The sequence below is a fragment of the Cygnus atratus genome, chromosome 2 (assembly GCF_013377495.2).
Source record: "Cygnus atratus isolate AKBS03 ecotype Queensland, Australia chromosome 2, CAtr_DNAZoo_HiC_assembly, whole genome shotgun sequence".
Classification (NCBI taxonomy): Eukaryota; Metazoa; Chordata; class Aves; order Anseriformes; family Anatidae; genus Cygnus; species Cygnus atratus.
This window is the reverse complement of record NC_066363.1, coordinates 10,096,646-10,114,881: the sequence shown is the minus strand read 5'-3', so window position 1 is coordinate 10,114,881 and position 18,236 is coordinate 10,096,646. Positions and strand designations below refer to the sequence as shown.

The 18,236-nt window shown below is 37.7% G+C and overlaps 1 protein-coding gene across 1 annotated transcript in view; it reads left to right on the top strand.

Moving 5' to 3' along the window:
• The window catches only part of PTPRN2 (protein tyrosine phosphatase receptor type N2), a 485,563-nt gene that overhangs the window by 64,972 nt on the left and 402,355 nt on the right, over positions 1-18,236 (top strand). The window contains exons 4-5 of the mRNA XM_050709300.1: positions 3,072-3,234; positions 15,794-16,275. Coding sequence (XP_050565257.1) covers positions 3,072-3,234; positions 15,794-16,275 — 645 coding nt within the window. The remainder of the gene's footprint in view (positions 1-3,071; positions 3,235-15,793; positions 16,276-18,236) is intronic.

Genomic DNA, 18,236 nt, shown 5'->3' with positions numbered 1-18,236 from the left:
TGTCAGTTGTGTTCATTGGTGCAATTAGGCAAAACCACAAACGTTTCCAGCAAGCTTCAATGTATAAAGTGGGGTATAGCATTATTTCTATAATAAAACCATCACTAAGTCAGTAATAAGATTCTCACAGTATTTAAAAGGGAGAAACTCTTTATTCTAAAAAGTGTGGTATCTATTAATAGAGAACATTCTAGAAAAGCATTATATCTGAGGTGCGGAGATTCAGATATTTCTATGTAAAAGCTTCCAACGCGCTGTTTTTGGTAGCATAGTACAATTATTTCTATGGATAAATAAGTATGTATGTTATTGTCTTTATACACTGTAGTTCTTTGTATGCAAAGTCCTTTTTTCTGAATAAAATAAAACTGAAAATGCTTCCAAATAAGTGCACAACAAGAATTCAGATGACAGTCATTTCTTGTACTCACCAGGTGCTTTTACATAGTCCTCTTTCATCCATTTTCCACTATCACTTTGTCAAATTTAAAGGAAGTATTTTAATTCAGTTACAATAATAGCTCATTTAATGCATTTTACTTTCCATGTTAACAAGGTGAACAACAGTGATATATTGGTGAACTACAAAGATTTTAACAAATCTTTCAGAGGTATTTGAAGGATTTTATTAAAGTTGTCATCAATTAAATGTATGCTTTGTCAGTCTTTTACATTTTAATTGTTATTTTTTCAGTTTATAGGATAAAATATTATATCTAATATGGAATTTAAACACAATTTTGAGAGAAATTACTATCTCTGTAAGAAAAAATGAGAAATCATACACCTCAGATTTTGCTTCTACCACCAGTGCAAGCGATTATACACTGTAAATAATGGCTTGAAAAGCTAACCTAAATACTGTCTTTTATCTGTGCATTCAGTTCCCATTAGCTCCAGTGGAAATCCTCAGGGCAGAATTTGGTCTGGTATTTCTGTTTTTCCTTTCTGTTCAAAGTTAGTGAAGAAAGGCGAAGATAGATGTTGGAATTAATTGATAAATGAAAGATGAGTGCTTGAAACTGGGATGCCTTCTGTGATGAGAGCCTCTTTGGATTAGTTCATCTCTATTGAAGCAGAAAGCATACTGCCCATCTCTTTCTAAAAGTGCAGAATAGTTTTAGCCTGGCTTTAAGTTGAAAAGGAGGTGGATAACGTTACGTGCACATCCACCCTCCACAGAAAGGCAGAATTTAGAACTCTGGAACAAGAGAATAATATGAACAGCATGAGAAGGAAGCAAAGTTGTCAAGTTCTCTATAGTGTTCTGTGCAGCTAACTTTATTTTCTTAGAGTTTGTGTGCCCGTTGGGTAGCTGGTGGTTCTCCTGGAATTGCACGACTGCTTTGGAGGCCCTCAGCATGGGAATGTAAGAAGAGCAGTCTGGGCTGTCCTTCCTTGCATTAAACTTAGGTATATTCTGGGCAGAGAAAGTGAGGCAGTAGTGTGTGATTGTTCACAGGCATTGGTTAAGTCCCATTTGTGCCAGTTGTCCTGTATGTGAGGAAAGAAGTCTGGACTGAGGAGATGGAAGGGTGTGGTGAAGCTTTCACAGCTTCCCTTCCCTGTGGGCTGCAAAGGCCGGGCCATGGCTCTACCCTGAGGCAGGCTGAGTTCTTAGCTTTCCCCTCCTGAGGAGACCAAGCTGCGCCAGCCAGGGTGGCAGGCCTGATCCAGGCCTCCTGTCCCGCTGCCTTAGCTCCACGATGCATTTGTTTCCACATCTGAAGCCGTCAAGTTCCTTGCTAAAGCAGAAAAATGAAATTTTCCCCACTCACAAGCTGCCTCTTGGTGGGGGTGGATGCTTGTTTTCTGGTTCTTCAAAGTGAGCAACCCTGTGAGCACTATTGGTTGCGGTGCCACCACAGCAACTAAGATTATTAATTACATTTATCGCTATTAAATTAGTCAGGACACGCATTTGATACAGCTGTGAACATTGAAGGAAGTCTGCTACTTTGTGCATAAAGTAACGTAATTAAACCCAAGATTTGGAAAATAAGATAAAAGTACTCTCTCGAGCTGTGCTCCCAAATGAGCACCATGACATGAGCTAGTGGAATAAAAGTTTGTTTACAGTAGTGTGGAGGTGTTGAAAGTGAAATGATCCCTTCTCTTCCCGAGCTGGAAAGCTCCTCCACCTGGAATTGTTCTTCACTGAAGTGTGTGGGCACATAGGTAGGAAATGGTGACAACAAAAAGGTGACCCTTTTCTGCATCCCTCCTTATGATGTGACACTCACAGGCAATGAAACAGATTGGGGACACTCCCTCTGCTGTCTTGCATGAGGAATGAAATAGCTGCTGGTGTTGACATTTGAATTATCATCATCATTGACATGTTGTTGAGATAGATGAGGAGAGCTGGTAATAATTCAGATTCATTGCACACAACATTCTGAATCCCATATAAAAGCTTCTATGCTGCTGTTGGTTAATCACCTTTTTAGCTTTTCTTTGCAAATGTCACTTAGACCTGTTTAAAACAGTCAAGAAACATTGCTATTTTGCGATTCCCAAGCAGATGAGAAGATCAGAAGAGATACTTTTCCCATCTCATTATTCCCTCATTAAGCTTTTTGCTGGAGCTGACTTGCTCAGTTATTTCACCATGTTCAGGAGTCTTACCATATTCTGTAAATTGCTGTGGGGCCCAAATGGTGTTGATTTTCATCATCATCCAGCAATTTTTTGAAGTCTCAGAGCCATCTTATATCTTTTCTGGGGTGTAATTTAATCATGCATAGTTTCTTTTTACAAATGTTTTCTTCCGAATATGACTTGGCCTCAAAGTAGGCACTTTATTTGATTTATTGTTGGATCATTAACTTTGATTCATGAAATAAATTGTTAACGGTGAATTTTTTTTTACGCTGTTTCTGCTGAAACATTGAATTTTCTGTACTTTTGTGGCTGTTAAGCTTTTGAATGCCTTTTTTGTTTTGTTTTGTTAAGAACTGCTGAATAGAAGTAACTTCAGTGTTTTGCGGTGTAAAACAGTACCTTTTATGTCATGCACATTGTATGTTGTGCGGGCTGGTAATGTTCTTTCCTTTGCTTTTGCTGTACAGGATTTTGGAACAGAATGCAGATAATGAAAGAAATTCTGATCTGGAAAATGATGTGAACTTGGCCAAGTCACTTCAGCAATATCTTAAATATCTAAATATTCTCTCCCAGTCTGCAGCTACAAATTTATATCCAAGGAAGAAGAACGACAAAGCTTCTGTCAAGGTTGTATTTTTAATATAGTTCCTACTTTCTGTGATTTCTGGCTTTCTTTTCCTGTGAACTTTCCTTATTTTTCAATTTTCCCTTCTGTCCTGACACCAGACACTGTTTCTTATTGCCTCCTCCAACTGGTTATCATAACTGCACTAACCAAGTTCTCCTCAAATGAGTTGAGTCAGCTTCAACACCGTAAACCACAGATCTCTTCTAATCTGGAACATTTTACCTAAATTAGGGACTGATTCTATGTTAGGAAAGAGGGAGAGTGGGATAAAAGCTGTAGCATCTTCACTGGCTGATCTGAACCCCCCTGTTACAGCACCTGTAATGCCCCTCTCCAAAGAGCTGACAGAACTACTCTGTGAATTCTTGGTGTTTATGGTGCTTAGAGTACAAATAATAAAAATATTTGAACAAATTTTGACAATGGATCTGATGAGTTTTGCCTCAAAAATTCCTACTTACTGATCATGAAGGAAGCTTATCATGACCAATTAAGGTGCGGATTGTATACATAATAGATAAAGCTAGGAAGATAAATCACACTTAGTAAATCTTGGTATTGGCCATGTTTAAAAAAAAAAAAGAAAAAAAAAAGAATGCCTATTTGAGAATTAAAACAATGCGTTCCTTTCCTAGAGAAAACCTATCTGGTTCCAAATGGAGCTTGAAAAATTTGTAAAATGATTAGACGGTGTGGATGCATGACAGGCCCTCATAGTCCTACATCTTTTGCTCAGAAAAATGTGTTTGTTCAAAATAAGCATTGATTTAAAGAAATAAGCTGCTGTTATAGGGATTCTTTCAAAAAATTGGTAAGTGCTGTTTGCATGAATACAGTTTAAATGCAACAACCTTATCTAAAAATGCACTTTAGATTTAGAAAAAAAAAAAAAAAAACAGGTGAAGAAAATATGTCCAAGCCAAACTGCTAGCTTTTTTCCAGAACTAACCCAGAAACATAGAACTTCTGCAGTGTTTCTGCATCAGCAACTCCCAACAGCAGTGTAAGTTGTATCAACGATTTAATCATGGCACATCTGAAGCATTGTTCTGTTGAGAAGCTGCAAGTTTCCAGTTTCACTGGTTGGGATGTATAACTAAGCTACGATTCATAGCGTATGTCAATGGGTACTCAGCTGGGGCAGAAGAAACTTGCAGGCAGCGGCAAGGCAGCTTTGGGGATGGATGGCTGACCACCTTTGTGATGCTTTGCCTCAGCTCTTTACTCGTGGGCACTGACTGCAGTGAGGATGCCTTGCTTCGAATCGCTGGCTTTAAGAGAAGAGAAAACTTACCCAAGAAGTATTTCAGTGGGTCTGGTGCTGTCATGCAAGTTCATAAATAATCCATATGGCTGAGACCTTCTGTGGGGAAGCCTGCTGTGATAACACCACCCACCAACCTTATCGAGTGTTGCCATGGAGATGGGTACTCTGAAGCCTGGGGGAGTGGGATAAAGACGAGGAAATCTGGAAATGAAGCACGTATAGAAGCAAACCGTACGCTTCTATTTACTAAGGAGCATTCTAAAGCAGCAGACATTGAGCCAGACATGTTACCTATAATTTAAATTTAAAAAAAAAAGAGAGAGAGAGACAAAGAGAGAGAGGAAAAATATCGTAAAAATCAGCAATAAATCATGAATTTTACATGATCCTGGAGATGTTTTCTTGTCCTTTGCAAATCAAATGTGACTGCTGTTCTTTAAAAAGAAACAAGAGGGACACTGTGTTTGTACCTTAATTCATTGGGTCATTAATGGAATAAGTTTAAACAAAATAGAAGACACAATGTGTGCCCCTCCAGGAAGCAGAAAAAAAATGTAAAATTTAATGGCTAGAAAAGAGTATGAAGGAAAGTAACTGCAGGAGCTGTATGTGATATGGTCATAACACTTGAAGTCGTAAATGACTATCTTAAGCACGTTCAACAAAATCTTGATGTCTTGCTTTGTAGTTCACAGATGAACCTATGTTACACAGTTGTAGCAAGTTCTTATCTTTTTTAGCTTTCTTGCATTACTCTAATTAAAAACAAGGGTCAGACAGAGGTACTTTACCCTACTTAGAATCGCAGCTTTTGAGCTGTTGCCCTTCTTACAAAATCACTTTCTTTCAAGTATATATTTACCTCTGTTACTTCAGCCTTGCTGTCGGGGAACAGGAGATGTAACGCTGCTCTGGTTGCTTTGATACCTTACCTTCTATGAAGTATAGCTGAATCTTGCAGAAATTGAGTGCTTCTAGGCAGACTCCCTGAGTGGGTTCTGTTTTGTTCTGAAACTGTCATCAGAAGACTCTGGACAAGAGTAAAAGAAAGGAAGAGAAAAGACTAAGAGGGTTTAAAATCATCCAAAAGTTTTATTTAGTATCTTAACTTACATATTTTTAATCAGTCTTTATAAACTTTTGGTCTTCAGTTTTCCTACTGTGTTCCACATGCGTATTACCAGAATTAAAGTACAGAATTCACCATTACCAAGCAGAGTACCCATACAGTTATGTACAAAGCTGTAAAATGAGCCAGAGCAAAACTTAAAACAGGAAACTCTCTTCATATTCCTCTTGTTCAAACAGCTGTCAGATAGAGGCTTGATACAACAGTGACAGAAATAACACTGTCAAGCTTAAATCATGTGGTGGAACAAAACCTGTAAGTTTGCCATTTATAGCAAGAGCTCCTTTGAGTGGATTTGGAAGCACTAACTTAGAATTTTTTTTCTCAGTATTTAGACAGTATCTACTGCAGGCTGTAATCTAGCCAGCTGGTAATAACTCTGCCAGTGGATAAATAACAGTAAATTGGAAGATTTGGTGAGTTTGTTTCCTGAGGATTACAGTTGTAAAGAACATTTCACTTCAGTTCAGCTGGAAAGAGTTGTTCAGAAAATGAGCACTTGGTGGCATTTGTTACTTAAGCATTAGCTACTGGGAATTTGGGTTGTTGTTGTTTCTTTTTTTCTTTCCTTTTTTTTCTTTTTTTTTTTTCCCACTCCATTTAATGAAGGTTTTACCATTCACAAAACGCTGCATTATCAATCTCTGTGATTCCTTTCTACTGAACCTGGACTTGGTATGAAAAATAGCATATAGCCAGGCACATGCACAGCATGAGAAAGCTTGGCTTCTCTTACCTACTGAGGCAAGAAATGCAAAGGCTTCAGGTGTGTGAATTCTCCTGCTTGTCTCCCCTCCAGTTAGAGCAGACCTCTCTTCCATGGAAAACAAACAAATAAGCAAAATATACACAGACATACACACAGGCACAGACACACACAGACAAAACTGAAAAAAAACAGTCCACGTTTATACATTTCTACTGAAACTGAGAAACAGTTTTGCTGGGCTGTAAGGGATAGCACATAGCTAGCACATCTCTAAAGCCATCCAGCTGTAAAACCAGAGCTTACTTTGGCTGCTGCTGCTGCTGGTAGCCCTGCTGCTGGGCTCTGCTTGAGCGGAACATAGCAGGGGGTGTGCGTGAAGCCTTGAGGAGAACTTAAGTAAAGGAGCTGGAAAAGGGAAAAAAAGTAGCCACGTCCACAGTGGACATTACAACAAAGCCAAAAGAGAGGCAGCAAAAATGATCCGGATGGAAACAAATGCTGCTGTTGCTTACTTTTCAGCAAGCATTAGCCCAAGCAGTAGGCAGTGATCTCATATTATATATATTTTTTAAAAGTCCAAATGCCTGCAGTTGAATAATTGCATGTGATTTCAATTATATTGCTTTCATCTGATTACAAATAATTTTTTAGTCATCACAGAAAGAGAAAAGATTTGAAATGTGATCCAAGTGTATTTAAAAGTCTCAAAACCAGAAAGAGAATAAAAATAACTCATCTGGACTGGCTTCTTTTTTGTTGTCGTTGTTTTTTGGTGTTTTTTTTTTCCTTTTGTTCCTCAATCTACAGTTTGTACATATTCTCACGCTTTCTGATAGCCTGGCTTTTTATTTTTTTAATGCCTCAGGCTGATACAAGTGCACTGCTCTGGTGCCGTAGCACTGCACAGGCTCATTTCAGATGCAGCAGCCATGTCCACCACCTAAGGACTGTAGGGCTAAGAAGGTTGTCTGCTACACTTCCCCTAATGCTGCATTTCTTGTTGCAGGGGTCTCTGTTTTATGGTTTAGGTTTTTAAGGATAGAAAAAACAAGTTACTGCTCTTGTTCCTTCAGTCTGACTTGGCCTCTGAGGCTTTCAGATGAGGGTCCTACCTGCAGTTAGGGTCTTCCTCAGGCTGGCGTGCTGCTTAGGCCCCAGGATTTAGCGTGGAGAGAAAATTGATTAACTTGTAGTCTTTGGGGAGTTTCATTCATTTTCTGGAGCTTCCTCTTTCTTTGTTTTTTAATTATATGCATTTATTTTCAAGGCATACTTTGTGCATAAGTATTGTGTTTGCAGAAATTTCCGAGTCTCAGGTATTCTTCTAAGTTTTAAAGGACCGTTTGGAAAAAACAATCTTTATTTTCATCAAAGAAGGTCTTTGAAGAATCATGAAGGGCAAAATGAGAGGATAAAGAGACTGGTTAGTGGCAGTGAGCTATGGCTGGTTGTTAGATCAGCAGTTCAATGGTGCCGAAAGGAGAAAAGGCGCAAGTAAATACTCAAGGCAGTCAGCTTGCTGGAATCTTGAAGCTTATGAAGGTTAGGCAGGGCATTTGGTAAATCTTATATTTTGGTCCTTGGCACAAGGGGAAACTTTCCACTCTCCCCTTTCACATTCAGGGAAGAGTACTCATAGCTTTGCTGGGTTGAAAATCGATTGGAGCTTTGTGATTGATCTCCTGAAAGAACTAAGATGTGTAATAATTATTAAAAAGGATTATTATTTGTTTTAGAAAATCAGAGTGCGCAAATGCTGCAAGATATACTCTGAGCTTATCTGCAAACAGTGATTATGCTGATTAACTAGTCAGAAATTATGCAGTCATTGCTTAGTTTAATCTGGAGCAGTAATTCAGAAAAGCAGGACCCTTATTTGTCTAACACTGATTAAAATACAGTGCTGAATGAAGATTGTCAGAAATTGATTTGATGGCTGACTGCTGAAAAGCAAAAAACCTTTCTGCAGTGTATACATTTAAATTCTGCTTGTATAAATGGTAAAATTAATATTTCATATACGTTGGATTCTGCAAGAAAAATGTAATTCACCCTGTGCATAAACAGTTTAGTAAAAATATCAGTAATAATTGATAGAGTACCTCCCTGAAGCTGCAGAATTGCCTGTCTATTGGCATATCTACACAACAACCATTAGAGTAATATCTGAATGTCTCAAAACATTGATGTATTTATTTACTTAATGCCCTTACAAAGTAGGGAAGAACTAATATCCCTATTTCACACACAGGTTAGATAGCTTTTCTGAGGTCATGCAGGAATATTTTGGTAGAGCATAGACTTAAAGTTAAGCCTCAAATCCCAGATGAGTACTTCATCTGTTGGATCATTTTCCTCTCCATGGCTCTTTTCAGTTAAATAGAAACATTAAGGTCCTCTAACAAACAAACAAATAAATAAAACCCTACAAGAACTGGAGAAGAATTCATTTAACCAAATACTAATGTTTGTGTAAATGCAAGTCAGCCTAACTTCATTTTATGATCAGTGAAGAGAAAAAGGAATTTCCAAGTTATGTATAACTTGGAATATATATATATATATATATATAAAATACATTATAATGATCTTGTATATTATAAATATACAAATATATAAATATATAAAATAGAACATGGTAAATTCTACATCTACATGCATATGTCAAGGATTATTTTTTAATTTTTTTTTTTTCTGGGAGGACTGGTACCTGTACTTTCAAGGGTCTAACAGAATCATGGCTACAAAGCCTGGTAAAATTATATGAAAGCTGTTTGTGCCATAAATACAGACTGTAGTGATCTAATGTGACAAGTGACTTATTTTTTGAGCTTAATAATTTGGCAAGTGAAGATTCTAGTGCCAGTACCATGCCCTTTGAATCACAGAGTTAACACCTGGCTTTACCTACAATCTGTGGGTTTGTGTACAATGGGGTGACAGAATGTCCATGACACACATAGAAATCCTAATCCCTTATCACACAGCTGTCTTATAAAGATTAATAGTTTGTTCAATGATTTGAAGGTGCAAGTGCAATAGAAATGGTATTATAAATGGTGTGTGTCAGGTCTGGGGGCTTATTTATAAAGCCAATTCATTACTTTCTAGTAACTAATGGGTGAAGCATTGATTGATAATTTTAAAATCTCAAATACTTACTGGACAATAAGGTTTCCTTCTTTTTCAGACCCCACCCCACCCTTTCAAAAACAACTCTTTATTTTGCCAAATGCCACGTGTTTAAAGTTTTTGCTTCTGTAATTTATCCTGCAAGTCTGCTATTTGTTTTGCAAATATTACTCGGTGTACTTCAGTACACTGTGCTCAATAAATGGAAGATGGTGGAGTAAAGAAATTTTAAAGTGTGTTCCATATTTATTTTTAGATTACAATCATCAAATGGGAGAGTAGAGTCCACAAAAATTTAAACCTTATTTTATTTAACGTCTGTGTCAGTGTGTTTGTATATAAATTTCAGGATAATGCAACAACCAATTTATGTTTTTTATGAGGCAGTTTTTATGAAGCAGTTGTCTAGAAAATGGTCGGTTGCTTGCAGTGGGGTTGTTGTAGACATGGATCCTGAAGATCTCTATTCACTTGCATTTCTTTGGATAAAGGTAGTCTCTAGACTCATATGTTGAAGTTATAAATATGTTGAATTGGTGCTAATGTGCTCAGCTTTTGGCAGATGAAGATCTTCATGTTTCTATGTAAATCATCTTTAGATAATGAGTTAGCTCAATATATCAGCATATGCCTAGAGAAAATGTGTTTAAACATCTTTCGCTGAAACCTTAAGTAACAGACTTATTGACATATGAGCAAACTGTTCTCATAGAAGGGAGGCTGATAAACCCTGGTATATCTATCAGCACTGATCACCACACTGCACAATTTCTACCATCTAGGGGCTGTTTGTCACTTTATTGGTTCCTGTTCTAATGTTAGGGAGCTCCTGCATCTGGTAGCCTGCCTCTGAGGTTGGCACTCAAACCACCATGGCACATGGGCACACAGAATAGACAGCTCCTCACCCAGGAGAATAGTTAGAAGTTGAGTTTATTGAGAAGATAGGGCAGACTGTGGTGGCATGGACGTGTGGGGCATGGTCAGACAAGTGCACCAGCCAGCATGCTTCCATACTACTGGTCTGCCACTCCTTCCACAGTTAAGGTAGTGCGTTAGAAACTTCATTTTATCCAATAGGATGCAGATTTTTCAGAAACAGAGACAACAACCAGCAGTTACTTATGAAGACTAAAGCCAGCAAGTTCCACAGCATCACAAGAAATGACAACTAATGATACGAATTATTCATGCAGGAGGGTCTGCTGGAGAATGCTGAAGGGTAGGCGTGCAGCTAAGAACATCCCAAAGGAGACCAAGAATGGCTGGGAACATTCGTGACTTAAAAGTGAATTTTTTAAATAGTTACTTATACATGAAAGAACGCAATGTAGTTATCCTATCTTTCCTCTTTTATTTTGGAGGTTGTTTTGTTTAAAAATGGTAGAATACACTGCTCGCAATCAAATCTCTGTCAACTGAAATTGCTGCAATGTAGATTATTGAATGCTGTACAGTCAGGCCCCAGACAATTCTGTTACATTGCGGTTTCACAACCAGAATTAGGAAGCAAAGTCATCACTTGTTTTGACCAAAGGAGATTCTGAGAAGCCCTTTTGCTTGATCAGGCTTTTGACACTGCAAACTACAGGATGTTAATTAACAATCTTTGCCATCTTTACTTCTCTGATGTAGTCCTTAAATAGTTTCAAAGCTGTTGTAATTCTCAGGGAGAAAATATGAGATAGCTACAGAAAATTATTAGTGAAATAATAGGTCATATGAGATGACTGTAATGGCCCCTTAAGCTTGTGAATCTGTCGGAAGACCATAGGCCTGGTACTGTACCGTTGCTGCAGGAGGCACTGGTTGTTTGGCCTCTTTATTGGTATCCGGGTTATGTATTAGTCTTCCTAGTTCTTTTTATTTCTCCCCCTCCCCCAGTGATTTCTTGCATGATATAATATCACTCTCTACTGTATGCAAAAAGGCCATTATCAGTTGGTAGAGAAGGCTTTTGTTCCACTATTTCTCAGAAAATTGAATTTTTTCATCGGGCTTACCTGTTATTTTCAGACAAACCTAACAATGAATTTGGTGCAGAGTGTGTAACATCATGTCTACAGCGCACAGAGGCTTGTAAAGCAGAGATTTCCCCTTCAGCTAGCTTGAAGCCTGCTAAGGTATCCTCCTGACAGTGCAGCACTGCCTGGGAACAGTGAAGAATTAAAGCTTTGTTAGTGTGGGGCTGTGCACAACTGGCTGCTTTAGCAGTGATGCTATCCAATGACTTTTGCACTGTGATCCACTCCACAACACCGATACAGCCCTCATATTTTGTTGGCTGAACTTCTCTCAAGGCAAAGGTAAATGGAGGTGTATGAACTCGCAGCTCACACTTTGGTCTAGCAATTGGCTGGTTCTGCTGTGCTGGTGGTGAGATCGGGGTTCACATGAGTACGTGCAAGTTCCCATGTAGCAGGTTGAAATGAGGCAAGTGTGTGCGGTTTGCAAAGTACCTAGACTGCTTCCGACAGAAAAAGCTAAACTCCTTTCCCTCCACACAATGAGTTAAAGTATGAGATCATTTTATTTTTGGTAGCCCTTGGAAACTTTTATTTTAGCTCACAGTTGATGAGGGAAGGCTTGGTGCTAGTGTTTGTTGTGTTTTCTAATTTTAGGGAGCGTAATGTCACTATCTCACATAGACACAGTAAATAAAATAATGTAGGTGGAGTTATAGTCCAACCAAGTTTGGGTGGCAGCAAACATGAATTAATATCTGAAAAAACAAACAACAAACAAACAACAACAACAAACAGAAAACAAAGAGAAAAGGCTAAATGAAATTGAGGGAGGGACATATTTTCCTTCTGCATTGCTAAATAATTTTTGTTAGCCTATTTCCCTATAACATTGAGCAAATGTATTCTCAAGAAATGAACTATTTTGTCATAAGTTTAATTCCATTCCTTCTGCTCTTGGGCCAGACATTCAAATCTGTCTGCTCCTTGGTGGATAAATTGCATAGTATTTATCTATACCTTGTGATGTACGTATCTCATCCTTCCCCCTCTTTATTTATTTATTTTTTTTGTGAAACAAAAAGTATAGTTTGTAGACTTGCAGAATGCATTTGCAAGGTGTAATTTAATGTGCCCTTCTGTGAACTTTCATACAGAAAATGTCAGTTACCTACATACCTAAACTATAGAAGACATTGCCCTAACAATTCTATCTTCAGAAAGGTTAGTGGTTTTTTTTTTGATAATGTGTGAATTATTGAGGTAACTTATTTGAAAGGTGGTGAATGAGAGGAAAATCTTTTGCAGATAGAGAAATATTTTTTTTAAATGAGTGTTTTAGCAATTCAGAGTAATTTTTAAAGATGTTATATCAATGACATGAGATAATTGAACAGTACCTTATCTGTTTAAAAATTTGTTCCTCATAATAATAGGGAATTATATACTAACCTTACTCAGTATAAACCAGTTTTATACTTAGTATTTTTTAGTAGCTCTGCAATCTCGTAGTTCTACAATCTTGTAGTCTAGGGCTGCAGTTATCCGTTGCTGCATTTTTATATGTATCTTGCACATTTCTGTTGGCACGTACATTTTTGGTGCTCTTTTCTTTGAGATGGCAAGGAGCAAGGAAGTTTTTTGTGTTTTTTTTTTTGTTTTGTTTTTTTGTTTTTTTGTCATCCAAGTTGAGGATTGCCATACAGCTGTGAGAGACCCTTAATTAAGTCAGTCTAAGCTACACCGGGTGGGCTGGTAACTGAGTGCACCGTGAAGACAGCTGAGCTGTCAATGCTAGGCTTTAATTAGAACTTCTAATATTTCATCCTTTGCTGCCCGAAGTGTGACCTGTCAAGCTGCCGAGAGGCTGCCCCTTCTTGACAGAGGTGCAGCTCTGAGCCTAGGACTGGCTCTTACTTATATGCAATTTGTATACAATCCTTCGGTGTTGCATTTTCTTTCTAGATGTGCTTGTCTGCAAGAGCAGAAAATCATAGATCTGTTACTGTTAAAGGGTATTTAGACTTGTTAAATAGCTCATCAAAAGCCAGCCCAAATCACCTGACCCTAATCTTTCAGAAGTGGTTGAGAGTGTCTAGCAACTATGCTCTCCCTAGGATTTGGTTTATTGTTAAATCTTTAGATGCAAAAGAGGAGGCTGTATGTCAGAGTGATCCAAATTAGCGTATAGTTACACGAGATGGATCAAACTGATTTAATGTCTTTCCCTGGCTGAATGGGGAGTATCCTCTCCCTCTGTCATGTTTCTCTCTTTCCCTGTTCTCCCTGCCCTTGTCCCCAAAAGGTCCTCCAAAAGAGGGCAAGGCAGGGAGCATGGAGGTAGGGAAGGGAGATGCAGTGCACATGTCTGCAGAGTGCCTGGTGTGTCTGGGTCTGCTTTGCGTTGTCCTCTGCACTTCTTCCTGGGCGGTGTCATTAAGAGTTAATTACCCCATGCAAAGACCCGTGGACACTGAGAGAGAAATACACTCGACTAGTAGTTTTTCACATCCACGATTTGCCATTAAGTATGTAGATAGCATTCAACTTGTATTCTGACAACTGGCTCCCCCCTTGGTGTTGAGCAGAGCTATGCGTTGCCTGCAGCTGGGGCACTGAACCAGAGCCACAGTGCTGCTGTTTGATACAGGTCCCGGGGGACATCAAAATATTTCACACATGAGGCTGCTTGATCTCTAATGCTATATTCTTTGACACTGTCTTACTCTAGTCCAATTTCTTGGCATTAACAAAACACGCTATGCCATGTTAAAGCAGAGGTCAAAAGCCTTGTGTTGGTGAATCACATGCCAAAGAAGCCAAATGCCTTTTTTTTTCCTTTTTTTTTTTTGGTAATAAAAGTTGCATGAGACATAAATCTACAAATTATGATACGGAATCATAGATTAAACCTCTTCAGTCACTTCTCAGGGGGAGGATAACCCTTGAGGGTGTTATAAAATCAACTGTCTGTTACCAGAAGAAATGCAATGTTCAGATGGAGAGAAAAATTACTGTCCATAAATAAAGAACTAGATAAAATATACAAGTTTTTATTCATTTCTGGAATAGCTTCATGACCTTATATTTTTTGCCTTTAAAAACTCTAATAGGAAATATATAAATGATGAATTTTCTATCTGAATTCTACTAATTTCTCTCATCTGGGGTGTGCAGTTTCTGCATTTCTGTGGATGTATTTTGCAGCTGTCTGTCCCAAACCATTCTGCTGTCAGTGCAGAGATCTGCTATAACTCACAGCACTGAGAGTCAAAATGATTACTATCTGAAGCTTCTCAAGTTGTAGTGTAGTTTGTATGACCATTTAAACAAAAACAGAAACAAAACAAAACAAAAACACAACAGGGATGGTAAAACTGGTTTGTTAAAAAGATAAAATCCTGCTTCCAGGTTGCGATCATAAAAAAAAAAAAAATTTTAGGATTAAATTATAGTACATGTGATACTAATTTTTTTTTAAAGGTTTAAAGTAGTTAAGGGGCATTTAGAATTTGTCCTCAAAACTAAATTTCTTCAACAAAAAGTGATCCATGAAAACAATAGATGTTTAGATGTAATTTTGGATTTCCTGTTGGTGCATCTTTGAAAATCTGAAACTGAGAATAGAAAACTTTATTGCCAGCCCACTCTTACCACTTTTTTTTTTTTTTTTCAGCATTTATTCAAATTAAAATGTGGCTGTAGGGTAATTGAACCATCTTACACATTTTTGTTTAATTTGCTGAGTTGTTTTACTTAAATATAATCAAAGAGTTCAAAATCTATTTAATGGCTGCTTTTACGTTTCTTTATACTTTCAATGGACATCCTGATTACAAATTTAATTTAGTGAAAAACTGAACAATTTCATTTAAAATAGAACAAAGTATCTTTTATATACAACATTTTTTTTACATTTTCTCAGTGTTCTTTAAAACAAGTCATTTTCATTTTTGCTTGCTAGTTTTTGGTAAGTAATCTAAAAAAAAGTTATTCTCAGAAGTCTAGTGAAATACAAAGGAAAATTGCTTTTACTGAATTGTCTTTGTCCAACTGAACGCAAAAAGTGGATACATAGTTAACATCAAGTTCAAATATTATCTTTCTCTCTCTAATCTCTTTCTCTTACTTTTTAATAATCTAATAAATTGTTTTGCACGATTTTTACCAAAGTGATAATGCCTCTTTTAAAACTTAACAGTTTAAGGGTTGCAATCTATGTACACATTACAGATTCTAATTCTTGTTTTCCTGATTGGTAAAACACAAAGTGTTATGCCTGTGATTCCTGCATAACAATAACAGTTACGAAGCAATACTGACCCAGGCCTTTCTTTCTACCTTCTACTCTCTCCAGAGCTACATCTATAATGATCCTATTAGGTACTACATGATGCAAAAACCCAAGGAAAGAGAACCTCCTTTGGCCCATACATCAACATCCCATCAACAGTACGCTGAAAATCCCCGTGGGAGGACCTTCAACCAGCCTCAGCCAGACAAGTTCTCATCAGAGCCAGAAGTGGGGCTTGACCAAAAAACTCTGATGGCTGCGCTGCATACGTACATCACTCAGAACTTGTCAGCACAAAGCAATGATAAAAGCTCTCACAGCAGGACTAAAGGGTCTCACATTTATGCTGATAGATTCTACTCTTCTCCAGTCAGCCCTTTTGATGGAACTTTTGCCAAAGGAAAAGAAGAAGATTTCAAAATGAAGAAACCGTTCCAGACAAAGCCTGCGTCTGGAGTGCTGGGGCCAACCTCTGAGAAGCTGAATCATAAATCTGCTTCCCAGGATGAACCAAAGGACCCTCTGAGTGTAGTGGATGGTAAAGTTGATATTTATCTATTTTAACTTACCTGACGTTTCCCTCGTGTTCGCTGAACATTTCTGAAATATATATATAGTTATTCAGATACATCTCTTACTATTGACATATTTATATCTTTCTACCATAATACTGAGAATACTAATGTTCACCATCCTAACTACTCTTTTCCTGCAAACATCTACCCACATTCTTCAACCCACCTTCCATATGCATGCAGAAATACATGGCACTTGGTAAGCTGTAGCATTTATGTAACTCGTTATATTTTCAAAGCATTTTACAAACAACACATAATTATGGGTATATCTTTGCTGTCACATCTGTTCTTATGCATGCATCCCACACTATATAAAGGTAATATAGAAATGCCTAGTTTTGTTCAATTTCTCTGTGTCTAACTAGAAATTCAAGGACCATGGGTAAAATTCAAAGTTAGACACAGAAATTAACACTGACATAAATTTTGGCACAGAACATATAAAGGGGAGGAATCTCTCAGTTATGTGGCTATGTGGAAAAGCAGTAATCCAAACAGGTGCATTTATAGCTAGATTTGGCTGGACAATCTATAATGACCAACCCATTTGCTGAATTTGCATCTTTTTTTATTTTTTGTTTTTTGCTAATGCTACTTAACTATGACAACATCCTGATTTCTTTTGTATGTGATAGTTTGACAGATATTTAAATGAACATGGAGTGTAACATCTCATAGGATGCTGTGAAGCATTTTAAGTGCTGCTTTGTAATGCAAGGTGGATTTTCATGTCATGGCTGGGGATCAAGAAGAGTTTAGAAAAAAACTCTCATTCACTTTACTGTTTCTCTAAACTAACCTAACTATTGATGTTATTCCAGTGGTCCAAAATGCCTGAAAAAATGAAAGAATTGATTCTCAGCCATTGCCAAGCAGTTACATCTGTTACACTGTAGTTAACACTATTCCAATATATTTAGTGATATATAAGAGGGTTTTTTTGAGTCCCCTCTGTAGTTAATATCATCCATAAAGTTTAAGATTCTTTGATTTGTGGGTGTGATTTTTTTGGTTGTTTTTCTTTTATCTTTTCTCTCCTTTCTTTTCTCTTCTTTCCTTTTTCTTCTGCCTTGCCTTCCCCTTCCCCTTCCCCTTCCCCTTCCCCTTCCCCTTCCCCTTCCCCTTCCCCTTCCCCTTCCCCTTCCCCTTCCCCTTCCCCTTCCCCTTCCCCTTCTTTCCCTTTTTCTTTCCCTTTCCATGTTTTTTGTTTGTTTTTATTTATTTATTTTTATTTTTTAAATCAACAAAACCAAAACCAGAACACACAAAAACATCAAAGTTGCAGCAGAGGAAAGATAATGCTTGCAATCTAAAGGATGCTCAGAAGTGAAAGCATTCTTGGTATGGTGCCCAGAGATAATAGGTTTCAAAGAACGAACTATAATGTAAAATCAAATCCAGGTGGCACTGTAAGTCTCATGCACAGGTTAGACAATTTTGTTGCTAGACTCAAAACAAACTAGGCACATGCTGGTTTCATTATCCTCCAGCTGTTCCACTTCACCTTTCCTGGTAGGAGCCAACTGGGAAAAAAATGCTTAACACTTAGAGGGAATAACATGTTTCACAATTCATTGGGTTGTGCTGCTTTGACTTCACATACATAACGTGCCCTGTAGGAACTTCTTCCGTTGCATTAGCTTTTAAATGTTGCATAGATATAAAATTATGATCATTTGAGTAGGAAATTATATGGATTCCTTTGTATTTTTGAGCCACTTAATAGTCTCTTAAGGAAGTAGTGAGGACAGATAACATTGTCTTCATGGTCTGAAGTGCTGTCTGTTGGAATGATGATGGTTTGGATTCAAATTTGCCAGGCTGACTTTAAGATCACTTTCTGCTTTTAGTCCTTCTCCAGTCTCTCTGGTGCTTCAGGATTTTTGTATATTTGTCAGTTGTTTCTCTCTTGCATTATCTAAACCACA